A 21,412-nucleotide genomic window follows, 5' to 3' on the forward strand; every position below is an offset into this window, starting at 1 on the left:
TACAATCCAAAAATCGGCGATAGTTAAATCGGTTTTATCGATTAAAAATAGTCAAATTCCTACACACATTTTACCAAGATACTACTACCACAGCAAAGACGGCTGGAAACACACTGAAATTCCCTAAAACTGAACAGTAGTGTAAGCTAGCTGCCCGCACATATTCTCTGTTTGAAGTGGTTTTTCAGCACCAATACGAAATATTCAAGCTATTTCTCACGTAATCATCATCACCATTATTCACTGTCACTTGATCAAAATCCGCAAATTTTGGATTTACTGGTCCATTCTCTTGCAAGTAGTCTAACCCCCCTCCGCTTGTTAAGCACTGTTTCCTCACCACCTGAACCCCTTCCCACGCCAGGTCACCATACAGCTGTAGTATCAGTGTGGGGCAGGTATTCGTTACCCCAGTGCATGTTCTCAGTTGCCACCTCCCCCCACGCAGCCCGCCACAGTCCTATGACTGGTCTGCTCGTGCACTCGCACGCACGCGAGATCTCGCGCGTACGCACACACGCACACAAAAAATATTTGGGATGAACCTGTTGATGAAATCACACGGCCGTTGGGTACCGAAACAGGAAATAGTTGACGGAAGGAGGGATAGAATGTGAGCGATGCGGAAGTTGCGGGAATGACAGCTGCCACTCTGCTGTTGCCCTGGTAATCCATTAATTTGGCGATACCCTGTCATAAAATACAAATAGGTTATTTAGGTGAAATTGGTTTTTGGTATTTTTTAGAATTTATGCTCGCGAAGGTAGCTATCCGTTTCAACGATAATCAAATGTCCAGTATTGTGTCGCCTATTGTTACGATGAGTTTTTTTTTTTTCCACACCCCTGCCGTGCAGTTACCCATTAAAAGACAAGTCGTCCGTTGTCTCCGTAATCTGAGCAACAGGAACCCCTCACTCTATCACTTTTATCTGTAGCCATATAAAATAGACGGAAATGTTTATCTAACTTTCTTTCAGTGCGACATTATGTGTATTTTATTGTAACTAGCTGAATTTGTATGTGATCCTTCGCATTTTGCTGTTGAAATCCGGTGAAGTTGAGTGTGTACCAGTCACAAGTTAGTAGCCTACAGTAGGTAATAAATAATTTGTACCAAGACAAAGTTCATGTTCCGCCTAGTTGTGTAAAACGCCATAGAGTTGAGCAAAAAGAGGGAGGGACACAGTGGATGTGAGGTTTGACTTTTCTTATTTATATCAAAGGTTCGTTTCTCTTTCACCTTCAGTTTAAAGTGATCAACGTTTCTCTTTTCATTCTTGTTGGGCTTCGACTGCGCCAGAGTTTTAATGCATTCAGCGGGCAGAGGGGTTATACTGTATACGTGTTCCTTATGATTCTTAAAGAGCCCGTTCAAAGAGGTAGCAGATGACATTGACAGATGACATTCAGTTTAAATGTTATGTATTTCATTTTGCAGGTATATGAGTGGTGGAGCAGGAAATTTAAACACACATGTCTTTGAATTTGATTTCTATTTGCATGTACAACTATTACACTTGGAGAAACGCAGGATTAACAATGGTCGGAAATAGGGTTAAAAATGGTGGCTGTCAGACCTTTTAGTAAGACACTACACTATAGAGTAAACAGTAAGTAAACTCCACAACAGTAAGTTCATTTTTTGTTTTAATTTTTAGTTGCATAACTTTTCACAAAACAATATCCTCTACCTTACTATATGCACTTTCATAGCTCTGGGTAAAAGTGTCTGCCAAATAACTACATGTAAAGATAAATGCAGTAAAATCTGATGTCACCAGTGATGGTACAGATTATTTATAATGCAAGTCCAGAATTTGCCAAAGATTGAAATGCATTTCTGTTTGAATTTTGGCCAATTGTGTGCCAGGTGAAGGTGGCCACTTCCTGAGGCGTAACACTGTGACCTCAGCGTGTCCCCACAGTGCTGTCTGCGCCTTGCAGGATGTCGCACATGAGGAAGCTGCGCGTGGCGGTGGTGGGGGCTGGGGCTGCAGGTCTCTGTGCTGCTCGCCACATCCTGTCCCGGCAGGACACCTTTGCCCCCCCTGTGGTGTACGAGCAGACCAAGCAGCTGGGCGGGACCTGGGTCTATGAGGAACATGTGGGTTCCTACGACAACGGCCTGCCCATTCACAGCAGCATGTACAGAAACCTCAGGTAGCGGCCTCACCTGAGGATACAGGTGGACTGGCTCTCGGGTCCACTCAGCACCATGAAGGCAGAGAGCTGCATTCATAGCACTAGGCTGGCATTTTAAATTCGCAGCTGCTCTCTGCTCCACCTTCCTGCACCTTCTGTCTGCAGGACCAACCTGCCCAAAGAGGTGATGATGTTCCCAGATTTCCCCTTTGACCCTCAGCTTCCCTCCTTCCTGCCCCACCAGGAAGTGCTGCGTTACCTGGAGAGATACTGCCAAAGCCACAACATCACCCCTCACATCAGAGTAAGTTTAAACAGGTGTAACCTGTAACCATTCCCACTATTTTAACTTAACCTGATTCCCAAGGGTGATGACTACAGGTATTTTTTGCCACATTGTGGGAAACAGAGCAGGAGTTCTAATCTTTGTCAATGCTGGTGTCAGTTTGAAACAGTGGTGGAGGAAGTGAAGCCCATCTCCCCGGAGACTGAGGCAGGAAAGGTGACGTGGGAGGTAACGTCGTCAAGTGGGCAGCAAGGGCAGACAACCGAGAAGTTTGATGGCATTTTCGTCTGCAACGGGTGAGAAAGGCCAATGCAGGTGATCAGATGGACCACTACCATCCATGTAAAGACACTGTTGAGACCAAAGGGTCTCAGACACACTGCTCTTGGTTAGAAAAAAGTGAATGTAAATTCTCTATTCAGCAGATCGGGTGTACACTGTCTGTGGTTTTAGGGGAGAATGGAGGATAGTCCTGACCTCAGAAAGGGGTGGTGAGCCTTGACCTCTGTCTCCCACATCTCCCTGTAGGCATTTCTCAGACCCACACTGGCCCTCCATCCCTGGACTGGAATACTTTAAAGGTGCACAATCTCATGTGTCCAACTTCACTGTATTCTGTACCTTCATGAGTTTGTGTGTCCGTGTCCATCACAGACAGTCCCTGTACGTTTCTCCACACTGGGAGCAATAACCTGTGAATGCAAACCATAACCATACCCATATACCATTTCCTAGCAGTCACAGTAGAGAATATACCCATCAAGGAAATCCTACTGTAATTGTTATAGTCCTCATTGTCAATGTGTGCAGGGATTTCCAATGTCTTTCATAGACCAATAGTGTCCTCGTTTCATACATGTCATCAGGACCTCTGTGCAGCTGAACGTATAATGAACCATCAACGACTATGTATGCAATGTATGCAACATTGTTATGCACATCCATGTCCAGTCAATATCATTTACACAGCTGCTATGTGCAGTTAGTACCTGATGATTCTCTGTCCCCCCTCCTCTCTGTCACACCCTGCAGGAATGCTGCTGCACAGCCACTCATACCGCCACCCTGAGCCTTTCGAGGGTCAGTCTGTGGTGATTCTGGGGGCTGGAGCTTCAGGAATTGACATCTCCATAGAACTGGCTAGTGTTAATGCCCAGGTGATTCCATACCTCTCCCACCTTGTCTTCTCTCTATTCTGCTTTTACATTCCTGTCCCTCATGTCACCTACCTCAGCTGTATAATCTCCCTTCCTCCCCTTCCCAGCACCCCTCTCTTTCCTTCAGACTGGGAAAGGTCCCTCCCTTTCCATTCTGACAGGGTTTCCTGCAGTACATGTGTTTGCATGTTGACGTTAGACTTCCCTCACCCAGGTAATCCTGAGCCACAGCAAGCCCCCGCTGAGTTTCCCCCTACCACCCGAAATCAAGCAAGTCCCCCCAGTGGTCCAAGTGCTGGAGGATGGGACACTGCAGTTCCAGGACGGGGGTCTGGCCCGCCCCCAGGTCCTCCTGCTCTGCACCGGGTACAACTTCAGCTACCCCTTCCTGAATGCAGCTGAGCTCGGACTGCGGGTTCGAGATCAGCTGATCTACCCGCTGTACAAGTTCCTACTGCCTCCCGCCTTCCCCTCCCTCTTCATTGTGGGCGTGTGCAAGGTCATCTGCCCATTCCCTCACTTCCACTGCCAGGTGAGAAATGGGTGGGGCCTCAGACACACACTCCATCAGAGTTCATCATTCCAAGGCCACAATAATCGCAATAAGTGCGCAATAATCACAATTACTGCACTCCTCTCTCCCCTTCCCTCCCTCTGGGTGTGCTTATGCTTTTGTATGTATGTATCAGACACATTTGTATTGAAATATACATATGTTGACTTGTTTAGCACGCACATATGTGGACTTAATATAGTACAAAGTGGACTGTTACAGTGAGAGACTGGGTTTCAGTAATAGTTCGAAAAAAACTGTCAGGCAAGCAAGAAAATCACTCAGCTCTCACCCATTAGTGAACCTGCAAACCACATGCTGCACATCACAGTACTTTACCTGCCAGTTTCACATTATGACTCTCAATATGGCTCTGGTGTAACCGTGTCCCAGCTCTGCTTGCAGAGCTCTGACAGTAGAAAGCTCAGTGTTTAAATACAACCAGAGTGCGCTCAAGATCTCCTGTGAGGAATTCATGAGTGCACCCTAGGGACCGTCATCATCCTGTTCTCACTCTCTCACCCTCTCTCTCTCTGTTCAATTCAAATAGCTTTACTGACAGGATAAAGAAATATCCATGTTACTCAATTGAAATTGACATCTACAGCAAACATGAGAAAGCAAAGGTAAGCGTCCCTCTCCCTCTGCAGGTGCAGTTTGCCTTGGCAGTGCTCGATGGATCTCTTGCCCTGCCCTCACGAGAGGAGATGGAGGAGGAAGCGAAGAGGGAAATGGAAAGGAAGACAGGGGAGGGAGTGGAGGCCAGGCATCTGCTCAAGATGGACTCGGATCAGTGGGGTTACTACAGGACGCTAGCCAGCATGGGAGGGTTCAGTCCCCTGCCTCCTGTGACCCAGAGTCTGTATGAGGAGGTGAAGAGGCAGAGAGAGAGACACCCACTGAGGTACAGGCAGCTGAATTATCAGCTTGTGAGCGACACTCAGTGGGAAATCTTGGAACTGCATCCTGAGAGTGAAAGAGAGGGAGGGAAAGGAAGGTGAATTGGAAAGGAGGGGGAGAGAGTGCTTGGAGAAACGACAGGTGGACATCTGCAGCAGAAAATGGGACACCAAATCCACAGTTATTCATGATTTATGTCATATGTCATTCATGATTTAAATAATGATAATAGCAACCTGCATTTAAATTTCTCCAAGGATCTGTATGAACAGTGTGGGTAACTCCCTCTAACCTCCCTGACAGGCGGATGCCACTAGAGATGCACGGCAGCCATTTCCTGTCATAAATGTTCACGTGTCAGTTGCAGTGGAATGAATTGATTGGCCAATCAGACAAGATTGTTGGTTAGTTGCCAAGATTGAGATGAATGCTAAAAACGAGATGATTTTTGTGGGGGTTTTTTTCCAGAACTGATCAGAACATGTTTTCCCCACAAATTACTAACCTTATAGTGGAGTGCTTAATGTATTTCACTCACCTAAATTATAAATCATGCAAAATATTGATCTTGAGAAATGAGAATACAATGCAGCATACGTTTCAGGCCAATGTGAATTTGATTTGTTTTTAATCACACTGACATGGCCACAGTAATAAACTATGCCTACTGGTGCAATGATGTCGTTTCTGGTGTATCTCTAAATGTTTGACTTCACGGGTATGAAGATTTAGCTGATGCACGGTCCAGTTCCGGCTGAACTCACTGAAATCTGCTGGAAAGGTAACCTGTTTGGGGACTAAATGGATGTCAGTGATACGTTTCATCAAAAGATGGGGAGTTAGAATGGAAAATGCATATCATGATATTATTATTATAATCAGTCACTGTGTAATGTAGATGTAATGCAATGCATGGATGACACCTTGGAAAAAACAGAGACATATTTTTACAACAAAAGTTGTCACCCCATATGAGGAGGAGCCCACAGCAGCACAGCAATCTGGCTTTGTTCCATAGGTGATGGAGGTGTGTAGGTCAGCCAGGACATCCCTGTCTCACCTCTCTACAAGTTTCAGGAATGGTATTGGTGGAGTACTGCCTGTCCTTCTGTTTGCGCCCACTGTACTGTGGTGGACTGCATGACCTGCAATGTGAAATTGGCTGCATGCAAGTCTGTCAGAGAATTTCATTTGTTTCATTTTAGCTCTCTTACATGTGATGAGATGAGCCTGATGTATAACCAGCGATTCCAAAAACAAGAGGGGTATAAAAAGAGAGGGGGGGGGGGGAGAAAAGATACCGTCCCTGGGTGGGCTCGAACCACCAACCTTTCGGTTAACAGCCGAACGCGCTAACCGATTGCGCCACAGAGACATCTTATTTGGTTGCTTCTCCGTTCTTTCTTTCAAGGGTAGCTGAGACAAAAATTGTGTATATGTGACTTTTGTATCGCGCAAGTGTGATTCTGTTACGTCCGTTGCATTACAGCGATTCTTTGTACGTCCCTATCTCTAATTCGCTGACTTCCTCGCTGACTTCCACTCTCAATGTATAAATAAGTAAGTAAATAAGAGTTGATTACAACGTGTATTAATGTACAACTCTTGTATGATTAAAACGCATCTGAAATATATCCACAACCTTAATTGTTCCATTTAGACCAAACAAAAGTCTGTCCTTTTCTACAATACTCGTGAAAAACTCACAATACTCACTAAGAACACGTGGTAGCGTGGCCGAGCGGTCTAAGGCGCTGGATTAAGGCTCCAGTCTCTTCGGGGGCGTGGGTTCGAATCCCACCGCTGCCAGTAAGTTTTCTTGTTTTTTCCAATTACTGTAATGAATATTTTTAAATGTCGCCTAAACAGGTAAAAATGTTTCGGTTAATTAACAAATGAAAATAAAATAACATGCAAATGTACTAAACACATAAAAGTTTATTACAAATAATACCGACTGTCAAAATTTTTCAATTGTGTTATTATCCGAAAGCATGATTTTGTGTCTTCACTCTGAATCAGCAACAAACGAACAGAAACTATTTTTAACAAGTGACAAACGTAACACGAGCAAAGAATCCCTTACAGATATCCACGCAACATTTTTGTGTCCGCCAGGTGTACTAAAATCACTTCGATGGTAATCTATCTTTACCGTTATTGGGCCAGTAATATTCTAGGCGTGGGAGAAGTATTAATTTTTGAGGCAGTAATAGTTAATTTATCGACTGTGTAAATATAGACAACTAGATAAATATTCATCACCTGGTCAGCTTTAGCTAATTAATTGTAGCCAGCTAAAAGTTTTGCGATGAGCCTACTCTTATTCAGAGTGAATATAATGCCATTCTTCACTTTCGCCAAGGTTAGTCATCATCTCTCACACTGTATGATAGGCAACAGTAACCATTAATCCAATGAAGAATGTTGCTTGATATGGATTATACAGTGAGTAATCCTACCAAATCCCAAACACATTATTCTGATCCCCCAAACACAGGTGAGATTCTGACCTAGGATTGCAGGGTGAGCATATCGCTCAGTGTTGTCACAAATAAATAAATGCCACATTTGTCCAGTGTTGTAACCGTGTTCTCTCTTCACCCTAAAAAATACATGGGCTATCCTTACACAGATAACAATAAAAATCATTTGCTGATTGTCGTATAAAGTTCGAACAGAGTTACCTCTTCACCTGCGGTGAAATACAAGTTTATCGGTAATAAATTTAGAAACTATAGAACACTTTATGAAAGTACAGGCAACTCACTATAATATGCACAGTTGATACTTGCATATTCTGTTTTACTGAAAAATGTGACGTTGGTTCTGTGTTTATGACTTTATTCAATCAATATTGGCATAGTGTGGTTAAGTGCATTAGAACAGCGCAATCCTCAGCAAATGACTGTCCCACCTCACTTAGAATGGCAAGAAATAATATGCCAGAGTATATCCCACATTAGTGAATGATGATACTAATGTGGCTTTTGGTGAAGGGCAGGTTAGGGTCCTTATTAGAAAGACAGTCAAACATGGCATTACTTGTACAGAATTCAATAACATTAATGTTACGTTTTCTGGGACATGTGGGAAAATTCTGGTCATCTCGTATTGATCTGGCATGTAAGAATCCTTCTCTCAGCTTGAGTGGTGGTGTGAAGAGTGTCCCTGAAACTGTGAGGTACATTTTGACTTCTTGCTAAGCCTGTGTGAGCAAGGTTTTGGTGGAAAGGCTTGCTTCAAGGAGGAGTTGTTTTTATTGGTGTGTTATTGGGTCAATGATAAGTATTATAATGAATGTGATTAAGTTGCAGGTATTGTATGTAACATATTAGTTGGTGTGTGGCAGGCTATACCTCATCTGTTGCTAGGTGACCACCCAAAATCACCAGCCAGGGAAAAGGGAAAGATTAATGTTATGGTTATTAAGGTCTGTATACTACAGAACGATTAGTGGGTAGTCCCTCCTATAGGGGGGTGGATTCACAGGCAGAAGTCTTGATCACTAGGCCAAGGATAGGGCATTGAAGGTCGGGGTGGGTCTCCAGTTAGTGGGCAACCACACTGACAATCTGTGCAGGCAGTGCAGAGATTGTGAAACAGTTTGACGTGTATTTTTGGAGTGTGAGCAATACAGTAGGGAAAGTAGTGAACTGCGTTGCTGTTTGACTGGAACCGGTGTGACCGTTCACTCTTTGGAAGCGTTACTGAGGCTTAGCTTTCACCGTCAGCAAGCGTACTTAGCCTATTAGTGTTACTCTGCACCATTGGTTTATATGCCAGGGTTGCTGGGTGTGCTCAGCGTTGTGAGACCGTCTGACCTGTGTGTGGCAGCAATACACCTAACGTTATCCGCTTGTTAGGTCTGACGCCACGCGTGACGTAATAACCATTTCCGGGTCCAAACACTCCTTCGGATCCGAAAAGCAAGCAACAATGGCGGAATCTGTGAACCTTTTCACGATCACTTCCTTCATTCATTGAGGTTTAAACCCTGTATTTAAATACGAAAAAAAGAAGAAGAACGTTACCTTTCCAAGATAGGTATTAACATTAATCACGATATGCGCAAAATAGTTTTGTAGCCAGCTACACTGCAGGGACGTTGGTTTGACCCAAAAAAATACTTAACAAACATGCACACAAGAAGAATCTCTGCTACAAATGAAATCATCACGGTGTGCTTCTAGAGGGATCAGACCGTTCATTACTCATATATTGCCATACAACGCGGTATGTAGCTAATGTATTATCTTAGCTAACTTTTTTGTTTGTCATCCAGGGGCATTGCAAAACCTTTGCACTTAGCTATCTAACTAGATAACTTGTAATAGTAATTCGTCCCAGTTCTTCTACATGTAGCGACTAATGGATTAGCGAGGCGAAAGATGCTGTTGTTCAGGTTACGTTAGCTTGCCAGCTAGTGCGTTAGATAGCGAGTTAAGTTTTTCTATATAGTGTTATTGTATAGGCAAAACGTTTTCTACTGTGTGGAAGTGGTTTTCTTTGCACGGAAACACGCAGTTGCCGTTGTAGGCTCAAATGCTTATCTAAAGAGAGTATGTCTGTCATTCACCGAGAAAATATATATCGACAGTTGTACCTCAGTCCTCTTGTAAATAATTTAGAAATGGGTGTAATTACCGATATTGTGTAAGTCCTATACCCCCAAATACAACTTTTAAAGTTAAAGTTTCCAACAGTAGTGCCGTTGGTTTAGGTTGACTAAAAAGACTGCAGAGCACAGAGCGTGTATTCAGCGTTTGTGTAGTCAGCAAAGTGTCAGAAAATGGATAAACCTACTCGCAGTAACCGTATCAAAATAAGTGGATCAAAAGTTGGGCACAAATCCAAGAGGTCGAGGAGGAGTTATGATGCCAGTTTTAAGATCATGGTAATTAATGAAGCAGAAGCATCAAATAACTTCCGTGCTGGAAAAAAATATGGCGTTTCCGCAAATAACGTGATACGATGGCGTGATCAAAAAGAGCGTCTTTTGAGTGCTAACTCTAAGAGGAAATCATTTCGTGGACCAAGGCGCGGTCGGTTTGAGGAGATAGACAAAAGAGTTGTCAGATTTGTGGTGCAGAAACAAAATGAGGGGATACCAGTTAGCAGGGCAGAAATTCTTCTGAAGGGCCGTGAAATTGCGAAGGAGCTCAATATACGAGAATCCCAATTCGAAGCCAGCCTCGGATGGTGCAAGAGAATGATACGTCGCTACGGATTAACTTTACGCCGCCGAAATCGACGCCTTCCCGTAGTTTTAGGTGAGAAGTGGATATAATGTTATAAGACACTGATTCTCAATCCTGCTCCTGGGCCCCCCTGCTCTGCATATTTTCCATCTTTCCCTGCTCTACCTACCTGACTGAACTCATCAGTGGCACTTTTGATTAGCTGAGCACACCTGATTTAATCAAGAGCATGTTAGATAGAAGGATAGATAGTAGACATGCAGGACAGGGGGGCTCCAGGAGTAGGATTGAGAAACACTGTGATATAAACAATGCAGTTGGCTTTGGGGAGAGGGGTGTCAGTGGGTTGGCGGATGGTGTGCACTTTCTTATATTCGAGGCAATACGGTAATATCTACTAAACAAATGCTCTCAATCTCACATTTCCCCTTAGAAGCTTCACTTCCTGCCACCAGAAGAAGGAATTCCCTCAGTCTGCTGGACACTACGCTTGCGGCAGAGTCAGAGAGCCAGTGCATGGTTCTTAGTGTGAAAATAGAGCGTGACCTGGACCCCACCCAGAACATGGAAGTAGGGGCCAATGATCCATGTGACATCAAGTCAGAACCACAAGCAGATACGGACATATTTAATGGTGCAGTGGTAAAGTCTCTCACCAGCTCCAGCCCATCCTCACCGGTTTCTGTCCAAATCAAAATGGAAGCCATCGATTCAGCCTGTCTTACAGAAAAAGAGCACACAGATAGGCAGTTCTGTTGTAGAATAGAGCCGCAGGTTCCCAACACTGGAAGCATGGCCTCTGGACACTGTCTCAGCTCTGACCCAATCAAAACAGAGGAGTGTGATCCAGACTTGAGGAACACAGGACAACAGACTGGCTCATGGCTCTTTTGTGGAACAGAAAGGCAGAGGTCCAGCACTGGAGATATGTCTTCCCCAGCCTGCCGTGAATCACACCAGGTCAAAACGGAGCCTGTGTATCCACCTTGCACAACTACAGAAGAGCAGATGAACTTGCAGGGCTGTGAGGGTGCAGAGATGAGAACGAATGTCGAAAAGTACCAGTTCACTGGAAGTTTAATTAGTGATCATGTGAAGACAGATATTGATGGTGTTGGAGTTGAGGCTGAAACTGCAATTCAAACATTTAAAAGGGAGCCATGTGAACATTCTGAGAATGTGGAAAAATTTGAGTCACAGAGAGTTGAATGCAATGACTGTGGAAGCATTTTCAAGTGTGTCACAGCTCTTATCCAACACTATTCACAAATACACAAATCGGAGACCCTGCACATCTGTATTCTGTGTGGTAAGAGTTTCACTAAAGCATCCGGCCTAACTTGGCATCGGAGAACAATCCATCCACCATACAGATGTACCGAGTGTGGCAAGAGCTTTGAAAAAAACTCAGCTTTAATGAAGCACCATACAATTCATAGAAGTAAAGAGTTACATCATTGCTCCCAGTGTGGGAAAAGGTACACATATGCCTCCTGTCTGCATCGACACCTGGAAAGCCATGTAGAGTGAAAAACATTCAAGTGTAGTGTATTTGGAAAGGGTTATAAGGAAAAGTAAACCTTTCTGAGGCATTGGCATCAGCAAAGGCATTGAAAAGCACTTCCATAGCTGGTCTTGGACAGAAGCTCATTTAGAGTGGAAATCACACAGATGACCCTATTGCAAGAAGCAGCATGAAAATGCATTCATGTTAACACTAGTCATTTCATTTTTGCAAAAGACTAAACAGTTGTGTACTTACTTTCTGACCTGTCACGTCATCCAAGCACCACTTTCGGGATGGACTCTGTTAGAAACAGCCAAGTTCCAATTGGCCTTCTGAAAGGATTGTTCAAATATAAGCCAAAAGCTGATGAAATGTTTGATAGAAATATCGTTGTATGTACGTACTGTGGCAAAGAATTTGCCTTTCATCGAAGTACGAGTTTAAGGTGCCATCTGTGTGAGACTTCTGGAAACCCTGCTAGCATTCATCAAACCACGCTAACTGAGCGGCGGCCAATGGCAAAGTCCACTGTGGATAAATTGACTTGTGCGATTGCAAAATGTATTGCCATGGAATGTAGACTCATTAACATGGGCGAGGACAAGGGACTGGCAGAAGTTATCAGAAATGCATCCTCTGACCCCCACTACAAACCACCTTCTCAAGGTACCATTGTAATGAAAATTCATGAACTGTATGAAAATGAAAAAACAGAAAAAGAGGATGTGTCGGCTCAAGCACAGTGTATTGCTCTGACAGGAGACCACTGGACTTCTGTCAGTAACTCCAATTATCTGGGTGTAACAGCACATGTAATTGATAAACAATGGGAACTTAGGTCTTTTGCATTAACTGTTATGAAAACAGAAGAGAGACACTTCGCAGAACCGTGTGCCCAACAGTTCCTGACAGTACCACAGAACTGGGAGATTCAGGAAGAAATCACCCTACAGTCACACGGATGACACAGGAGCCCTTGTCACTTATGGTGATTGCTGGGCTACAGAACTAATCAAAAGTTGCATCATTCGTTTCAGCACGCTGCCTTCACTCCCATTGGTAGTTGCTGTGTTGCATCGCTCAGTATTTGAATAAAATAGACCGCTAGTCTATTTTAGCCCCGCGCAGTTGGCTTTGCAACAGCCGTTTGTTTCTTGTCGCTGTAACTCGCCAACTCTCATTGAAAATGAATGGCAGCCCATCGCTTTGTCTCCCTCCTGTGTCGTCTATGTGATTGTAGGGATAGGTATGGACAGCGCATGCAATATGATCTCTGCTGCGAGACTGCTTCCCTTTGAGCATATGCCCTGAATTGCACATGTTTTACAGAGGGCGATCACTGTGTCTCTTGGCTACAGCGGTTTTGTCAGTGTTTTAGCCAAGTGTTGCAAGATAGTGGGACATTTCAAACACAGCCCCGCAAATATAGCAGATTTACAAAAACAACAAGCGGCCGTTGGACAACAGCCTGAGCCACTCATCCAAGATGTTCCGGCGTGTTGGAATTCAACTGTTGTAATGGTTAACCAACTCCTGAAGAACCAGGCAGCAGTGAGGGCTACTTTGGACTGACAAAACCACAAGTTAACCATGCTGACAACGCCGGAAAGGGAAAAACTGCAGAAGCTGTGGAACCTTCTTGAACCCTGCAGTTAAGGCCACATACTTCATGATGAGTGTGATACTAGTATAAATAATATGAAAAATAAACTATGCTTTCCAATTAATTTGATAGTTTTAATAGAAAGAAATTTGTATACATTTAAGTTAATTGTAAAATTAATGACTGAAAGAATATTGATTAAAGTTAATCTTTAATCGTTCTTCTGCGGCAGATATGTGACTGAGCTCTTGGGAGGAGAGACGTATGTATCATGCTCCGTGGTAGTGCCTACACGCTGCCACCTTCATCATGCCTTAGATATATCTGATGATGACTCAGCCTATGTGGTTAGATTTAAGACAGCTTTCAAAGAGGACCTGGCCTCCCGCCAAGCAAATAGAAACACTCAATGGCTGACACTTGCAACAGCTCTTGACCCCAGATTTAAGGACTTTGAAGAGCCTACCAAAAGGGGAAAGAGAGGAGGTCTGGACAAGGCTCAGGGGAATGCTACAAGGAAAATCGCCAGGCAGCTCCTCTCCAAAAACAACTACAAAAAGGAGAACCTCCAAAAAGAAGATGGCGCCTCTCCTGATGGGTTCAGAGTCAGACGACTCGGATGAGGAAACAGTGGCTGATAGAGCTCTAGAGCGGCACAGAGTCCTGCATAGGAATTGATGAGTGGCCCCTGCGATGGTGGTCGACTCACACAGAAACCCACGAGAAGCTGTCTCCTGGCTAAAAAATATCTAGCCACCCCTGCCTCCACAGTGCGGTGTGAAAGACTCTTCTCGCTTGCTAGCAACATTGTACAAAAGAAGAGGTCAGCTGTACATTCTGACAATGTAAACAAGTCTGTCTCAGCATTTGCATTGTAAATCTTTGATGTAAATTTACAGTGAAATCTGAACAGTATTCTGCTGTATTAATGTCATACAATGTCATACTGTAAACTGAAAAACATGCTTACAGCACTTTGAAAGTGCCATTATTTACAGGAATTTACTGTAAACTTTACTGTAAACAGCTGAGCATCTTGGGAAGGTGAAAGAGAGTGTAGGGTCTAAAATTTTAAAATTAAACGACGTAACAAGATCTTTTTATTTTCTTGCAAAAGTTTGTTTTTGCAGCTTGCATTTTATTTTTGTTGATTTCAACCTTGGAGCACATCTGCCAGCCAGTCTGCGTCACCACAAAGGCACAGCCACACTACAACCTGCTCAGCCTTTTGTCACCGATGTCCAGAACTGCATTGAGTAATGTAAGTCACCGTTTTTATTCTGCCTCAAAGCATCTAAATGTTAGGAAATGGCATACCATTATCCTTGTCAAGGAAGTAAAAAAAAATGTGAGATTTTCTCCAGTTGAATTTTCTGCCATTTAGAACAGTGTTATAACAAAGCTGTTGCAAAGCTTCATATTTGTAGTGTTCTAGCTTGCTAAAATTAGCGCATGTTAGAATTTTGTCTCAGTTTACATTAACGTTAAAACAACACTGTTGCTTTTGCTGGAAGATAATTTAACTATACTAATGTAGTGAGGTAGTAAGTCTAACCTAATGCTTTGTTTTCCACAATTGGCAACAAGAGCCATACAAGACTTTTTTTTTTCCCAAGACCTTTCTAGAACCATGCTCTAAATTCACTGTTTTTGTTTGTGCCAAACTGTTAGAAAGTCAATAACAGAAGAGCAGAAGAGCACATATGATGGGGAAGAAATACACTAAGAAAAGATGCAATAAGAAAACAAAATCATATGGTAGAGAACATTAAATATGATGACAACATACAATTTGATAATGTAATCAGAAAAGAAAAAACAAAATATAATCAGATAAGAGAACATGTGCAGATGTGCATATGACAGCACACCCTGATGAAGGAGGCATAGCTTTGCACAGAAATATAAGCACATGACTAAGCTACAAAGATTGAGGCTAGAATTTTCGATTTCATTTGACTGATGCCTAAAAGGTATCGCGTGCCCAGGCCTGCACATGTGAAAATATCATGTGGCAAATGTTGAGATATTGATCTGATTGTATGCGTATAACACAGGGTAGGGTAGTAGTGCACAGTAGGGTAGTAATAATTCTGTAGTTAAAAGTGAAAGAGCATAATGTATCTTCAATGCAAAAATGAGAGCGAGTGTTACCAGATATTGATACATATAAATAATATTTTTCCCACTCCAGATCCTGTGTCCATTTCTGCTCCTCCAAGGCAGATGTCCGCATGCATCCCACTGGACCAAAGCTCTTCAGTTTCAAGCAGTCGCATGTCCTCCCCTCCAGCATCACCTTTGCCTGCAAGGGCCAACTGGCCTGACACTTTTAAAGTAAACTGGGACAAAATGCCCCCCAGTCTATGCACAGCCATCCAGAATGGCAAAAGGCCTTCACCAGCAGATAGGCGACAGATGATCCACGTACTTGTTGATGACGTGCGGAAAATCGAAGTGAATCCAAGCAGAGCCCAGTGTCTCATCATTGCAAGGGACGTAGCGTGACGGTATCCCCAGTCATTTATGGATATGGATGACAGAACAACAACAACTGTAGGGGCAGGGTACGCGTCTCTTCTGTGTCAAATAAAGACACGCGTAGAACATTTGAACAGAAACAACACCCTCGCTCATCGTACAACATCAAAGCGTGCAAGTAGGGCTAAACCACAATGAGGACCTGCAGACACTTACGGCTGCACTCTGTGGCAGCCTGAGCTTCCACCCGAGGAGACAGAAGAATCTCTGGAAAATAAGAGACAAAAGCTGATGGAGATCTTTTCACATGAGGGTTCCTCAGGAATGGAAAGGGCAGAAGTGTTAAAGCTTATGGAAACAACGTATTACTTGCAGCGCCAAATGATAAATGCTAATCCAGCGCCAGCTTTGGAGGACGTGAAGCAGCAATGGCCATATTTGTTTTTCCCAAGGAGTGTGTGCATTCATTTTGAACTGCTGACCAATGTTCCAGTTGTCCAAAAGATTGAGGCTTTTCTTGAACAGCATGGCAGAAACAACATGGAGTTCTTCAAACAAAACCCAACAAATGGTGATGGGCTGTTCTCTACTGGACTGATTGCAGTGTGACTGCTTCAAACATCCTGCAGGTTCTAATGGCACACTGCAAGGAGCCATTGGATGCCCTTATCATCCAAACTGATGTAAGATTATCTTTGTTACAGTGTCTGTTTTAAACAGTATTATAGTTAGACATTGTCTTCTTTCTTTACATTATGTCTTTTCCATTCTTCTAAACTTCTAGTTCATTCATTGTCGATCAGCATGGATCTGCAAGGTCTAATAACTCATTTTGCTTCTGTGCTTTTTTAAGGTGTCTGCCACAGCAGCCATTGTACAGTTGACTGTCCCACTGGCTGACATCCCACGTTTGATTGTGGTTGGTAAGTATGTGATTTTCAATGTGAATAAAATATGGACAGCTGCACTCTTTGTTTACAAAGGGGCTGTCTAAGACTACAAATTAGACAAATGGAAACTCTGGACACTTAAGACTAAAGTTTTACAAGATATCCCTCTTACTTGCCTCTTACCTCTTAAGTAACTGTGCTCTATACAACAAACAAACTCATTCTAAGAGAAAAGCCAATGGAATATTTAAGTGCATTTGTCATAAAGGCAAATTTTAAAAGAAATTTGCCTGGCAATAGATCTAATTTCTAATACCTCACAAAGCAAAAAACATACAAACCAAATTTAATTAGTTAACTGGAACTTTAAATCAGATTCATTTTATCTTACTAGGCAAAAACGCAAATGCACCCAAACACTAGCTCATCATTGTTCTGTTCAGCATTTTCAGCATACCTTGCATTTTTGCATTCAGTTTAACTTGAATAAGTTTAAAAAGCAGATGGTATCTAAATTACTTATAATTGTCAACAACAATAAAAACAGCAGAATAAAACAAAAAAAGAATGGTTATTATTGAATGTTTATTGTTTTATTTTACGGTTTTGACTGTTATACATCCTACAGTCTTATAGTACAACATTTGTACTGTCTTATTGAAGCAATACTACTGGTCAAACATGTTCTTTTTCATATTGTCAGACTCAATTTTAAAGTAATTGACATGCCATACTTTGTCATACGAAGATAATCAATCAGAAGAGATTGATTCCATTTTTTTGCCATTTCTATTAACTGTTATGTTTCCAATCTGTAATGTTTTTTTTAGGTCCAATGACACAGACAGACCAGCGATGGATGATCGCATGGAAAAAGAGGTGCTGTGTGAAGGAATGTCCTTGGTGCTTGGGCTTGCTGTGGTCTTCTCCTCCTACCACAGTTTCAACCTTCAGTATCAACATGATGCAGCATGCACATTGGAATTCATTCAGAGGTAGGCGCTTTTTCCACACATACTGTACCACACAGCTTGACTTGATTGACTTTTCTTCACACATCGCCATTGTCCAATAACCTAGTGATAACCATTGGTGCCTCTGACACAAGAACAGCAACTACAAACATTACTGCTGCCTCTACTAGTATTGTTATGGCTGATAGTTTCCTTTCCATCACATTCTTCTTTTTAACTTGATCATTGGTGTGAATTGATACATACCTACTTAGTGAAATGTGACAATCAATATTCTGCACCACTACTCTGTACTGAACAGGCTCTTGCTTGATATGTCTCATTCATAGATTGATGTCACCTGAAAGAAAAATATTTTTTTCGTTCTGCATTGTTTTTCAGAACCTGCATTGACATTAATTCTGAGAGGGCCACAAAAGCAAGCCATGAGACGGTGCAGAGCAAGAAGAGTGGGAAGATGGTCAAAAAGAAGGCAACATCAGCAAATCCGCATGTCTACACACTCATCAAGACACTCAGTGCCTTCAAGTGGGACTTTGTCTGATCTTTCACACACACACACATACACACACACACACACACACACACAATCTCACCCAGCCACTTCACTTATTTACTCACTCACTCGCTCAGTGACTAAAACCCCAGTGTCTTTTCTTATTCAAACTGTTGGAACTAACTGGACTGCTGCTGTTCTTCAGCAGGTTAATTAAAAACAGTTAGTTTGATGTTCCTTTCTCACAAAAACAAAATTGTCACAGTGAGTTACCAAATATTGTATGCACTGTGTCATTTAAATTAAAAATTGTCAATCTTTCGAAAGAATGAAACAAAGAAACAAAAACAGGCAGGGAGTTAAGGTTTATTCAGGTCTAGTTTTGCTTGTGTTGCACTGGTAACATGTTTTTATTTCAATAAATATTTGAAAAGGAACTGCATAATGAATAGTGTCCCTTTTTCATTTTATCATTATTATTATTATTGTAGTAGTGGTAGTACAGTAACATTCTTTAATTATCATTAAATACAAGATACATATTGTAGAAACAAATAGTTTACATACTGTAAATATACAATAATTTACTGACAAAACTGTGATCAGTATTGTGTTGTAAATTTACAAGACTACAGTAAAGAACTGCACATTTTTTTCTAGTAATACACTAATTCTAAAAAACTGTAAAAATTACTGTACTTTGCAGGCAAAGCTGCTGCCAGTTAATTACTGCAAATTTACAGTGAAAAGTTTTACAGTTTGGCTTAAGTAAAATGGGCCAATTTTGTAAGGTTGTGCATCAGGAGATGTAATAGACGTGACAGACGGGGACACACACTTGCTGTGTCTCACACACTCTCTCTCTCTCTCTCGCTCTCACTCACTCACTTCACTCATACACACACACACACGCATTCACATACTTCTCTATTCAAAGCAATTTTGTATGTTGTGTGTCAAATCTAATATGTTGAATGTTTAAGTTTGTTTAAGTTTGGATTGTTAATAGAGACACACACTAACTCTCCCTTTCTCTCAAACATACACACAGTTCAATTCAATGCAATTTTGTAAGGCTGCACATCAAATCTAAATTATTTGAATGTTTAAGTTTGATTGTTAAAAGACATGCACACATACTCTCTCTCTCTCACTCACATACACACACACACACACACACACACACATACATACAAACACACTTTCTATTCAAAGCAATTTTGTGTAAAGTTGTGCATTAGTAAAGGTCTAATGAGTTCAATGTCTAATTTGGATTGTTAAAAGAAAGATACACACAAACACTCTGTGTGTCTCTCTCGCGCACACACACATACACCAAATAAACATAACACCACACTTGTGCACACACAACCACACTCATGCGCTGTTCTGTTCAAACACACTAGCTACATTTTGGAAAAAAACACATCTTGTATGTTTCAGTTTGATTATTCCAAAGCCACTGAGCAAAGCTGTTCAACCCATCATTTTTGTGAATGCTCTGTTAATAAAGACATAAAAATACCCTTCCTCTGTAATGTATCTTCTTTTTTCATGTTTACAGCACTATATCATTTCATTGTTTCATTTAAAGTTAAAGTGACACATCAGCCAAAAAATGTTTTTAATCGTAATTAATCAAGATTAATCACAGTCATCCATGCGATTAATTAGTTAATTTTTTTAATCGATTGGCAGCTGTAGAAAAAAACACACATTTGTGCTTGGCACTGAAAGAGTCTGTCAACCATCTGTCCTCAAAAAACATAAAATTCACTCAGACCAAAAAAAAAAAAACCTGTTCAGCTGTACAGATTGTGGGCACAGTTTTAATAATGCAATCAATCTAACCTAAGTTTTGCAAATTCATTCAGGTGAAAAATTGTGGCATCCACAAAAATTGTGGCTATGGCAATATTTTTGGTGCATATTGTAGTTGTACTTGTCTTTCTCTTCCTGTTGCAGTTACTATAGCTTTTCATGAATGCTTGCTTTAAAAACTAAAATTTGTGATATTTTGGTGTGTAGGTTGCCAGCAATATTGCAAACTTAATGTAGACACTAAAATGCTCTGAAAGTGAAATCCTTTTGGAATAGTTACTCAACATTAAAAAAGAATGAATCAGTTTTAATTTTCTTGTGCCATTGTATGATTGGTCAGGCTGTAGTGATTAGTTGATTAATTAAATAACACCTGATTAACACTCCTGCTCTTCCGCTAAGTGAAACGGGATCTGTAATGACCACAATGAATCAGCCTTGGTTTAACATCTTACCTCCTACAGCACAGTGTTCCCATCCCTGCTCTGGGCCAATGGAATTATTTTGTCAGGAAAGACTACCCCTTACTGGCCTACCAACTCTGCATGACATCAGCAGCAACCTGGTTTCCCCAGGTCTGCTATTGGACTATGATCCCAGCCCTGCCCAGATAAGTATAAAGATGTTCAGATGTGCACTCTGCTTACTCTGAGTAGATTGTTTTGACTGATGACGTTGTTGATGATGATGTTGACTATGATGATGATGATTCATATGGAGAACCAGCACAGCAATATGGAACAGTGCAGCTTCCATTGTACTTACCTTAGAAATACATTTGCGTGTAAGCCATGATTTAATATGTGAACTCTACCTGCAGCTGTCTTTACAGTCCTGTAAACAGCAGACAAAGAGTATCACTAAAATGTAAATGATCAATTCACATTTACATTTACATTTATTTATTTGGCAGGGACTTACAAGTGAGGCAGAGTACAGCACAAGCAAGTAGCTATATAAGAGTCAGATTCAGAGCCGATGGAAGCAGAACTGACATGCAGAAAAGCACAATTTGGATATTAACTATATGAGACTGTATAAAGGGGAATCATTAACAGTTTTTAGTCATTATCCTGTCGATTTGAAGTATGTGATTACTGTACTTTGCACATTGACCCTCCAGATCAACACAATAAAACTGGGGATCCAACTGTTTGTCAAAATTGTATTTCATTTAATGATTAATGGTCTACTAGGGGTTGTAAAGTTTATAAAAAAAATATTTCAAATATTAGTTCTAGATGTGGTTATATTTTCTATGCAGATTCATATATAATTAAGAAACTATAATCATGTTATGACCTATGACACCGCTGCTCCTCTCTCGCTTTTATTGCTGTTACTTTACTGTATGCTCTTGTCAAGACAAACATTCTAGTGTGTATCTGAAATATTCCTC

The 21,412-nt window shown here is 41.7% G+C and overlaps 2 protein-coding genes, 2 non-coding genes and 1 pseudogene across 5 annotated transcripts; 4 read left to right on the plus strand and 1 right to left on the minus strand.

Moving 5' to 3' along the window:
* The first annotated feature begins 558 nt into the window (after positions 1–558).
* Positions 559–5,234, plus strand: LOC118775165 (flavin-containing monooxygenase FMO GS-OX-like 4). Its single transcript, XM_036524917.1, has 8 exons — positions 559–666; positions 1,947–2,162; positions 2,310–2,448; positions 2,590–2,726; positions 2,959–3,011; positions 3,463–3,587; positions 3,802–4,119; positions 4,791–5,234. The coding sequence occupies exons 1-8, from the start codon at positions 638–640 to the stop codon at positions 5,139–5,141; spliced, it is 1,368 nt and encodes a 455-aa protein (XP_036380810.1). The 5' UTR covers positions 559–637; the 3' UTR covers positions 5,142–5,234.
* A 1,107-nt stretch (positions 5,235–6,341) lies between these two features.
* Positions 6,342–6,415, minus strand: trnan-guu. Its single transcript has one exon. It is a non-coding gene; the product is annotated as a tRNA-Asn (tRNA).
* A 352-nt stretch (positions 6,416–6,767) lies between these two features.
* Positions 6,768–6,849, plus strand: trnal-aag. Its single transcript has one exon. It is a non-coding gene; the product is annotated as a tRNA-Leu (tRNA).
* Positions 6,850–8,957: 2,108 nt separating this feature from the next.
* On the plus strand, positions 8,958–12,700 carry LOC118775214 (zinc finger protein 30-like). 2 transcript variants are annotated; one of them, XM_036525006.1, is made up of 2 exons: positions 8,958–10,313; positions 10,675–12,700. In XM_036525006.1, exons 1-2 carry the CDS (start codon positions 9,833–9,835, stop codon positions 11,769–11,771), a joined length of 1,578 nt encoding a protein of 525 aa, XP_036380899.1. In that variant the 5' UTR covers positions 8,958–9,832; the 3' UTR covers positions 11,772–12,700. The 2 variants fall into 2 exon arrangements, with proteins under 2 accessions (XP_036380899.1, XP_036380900.1); XM_036525007.1 differs by having other exon boundaries at positions 8,958–9,276.
* A 1,628-nt stretch (positions 12,701–14,328) lies between these two features.
* LOC118774414 lies at positions 14,329–18,431 on the plus strand (annotated as a pseudogene).
* The last annotated feature ends 2,981 nt before the right edge of the window (positions 18,432–21,412 follow it).

The sequence above is a fragment of the Megalops cyprinoides genome, chromosome 3 (genome assembly GCF_013368585.1).
Source record: "Megalops cyprinoides isolate fMegCyp1 chromosome 3, fMegCyp1.pri, whole genome shotgun sequence".
Taxonomy (NCBI): Eukaryota; Metazoa; Chordata; class Actinopteri; order Elopiformes; family Megalopidae; genus Megalops; species Megalops cyprinoides.

What these genes read in the sequence shown, in the direction of transcription:
- LOC118775214 (XM_036525006.1), top strand. Translation starts at nt 9,833, where the DNA reads ATGGATAAACCTACTCGCAGTAACCGTATCAAAATAAGTGGATCAAAA. An exon ending in ACGCCTTCCCGTAGTTTTAG is followed by an intron (nt 10,314 to 10,674) that starts GTGAGAAGTGGA and finishes ATTTCCCCTTAG; the next exon opens with AAGCTTCACTTCCTGCCACC.
- LOC118775165 (XM_036524917.1), top strand. Translation starts at nt 638, where the DNA reads ATGACAGCTGCCACTCTGCTGTTGCCCTG. An exon ending in GCCACTCTGCTGTTGCCCTG is followed by an intron (nt 667 to 1,946) that starts GTAATCCATTAA and finishes TGCGCCTTGCAG; the next exon opens with GATGTCGCACATGAGGAAGC. An exon ending in TGGCTAGTGTTAATGCCCAG is followed by an intron (nt 3,588 to 3,801) that starts GTGATTCCATAC and finishes TCCCTCACCCAG; the next exon opens with GTAATCCTGAGCCACAGCAA.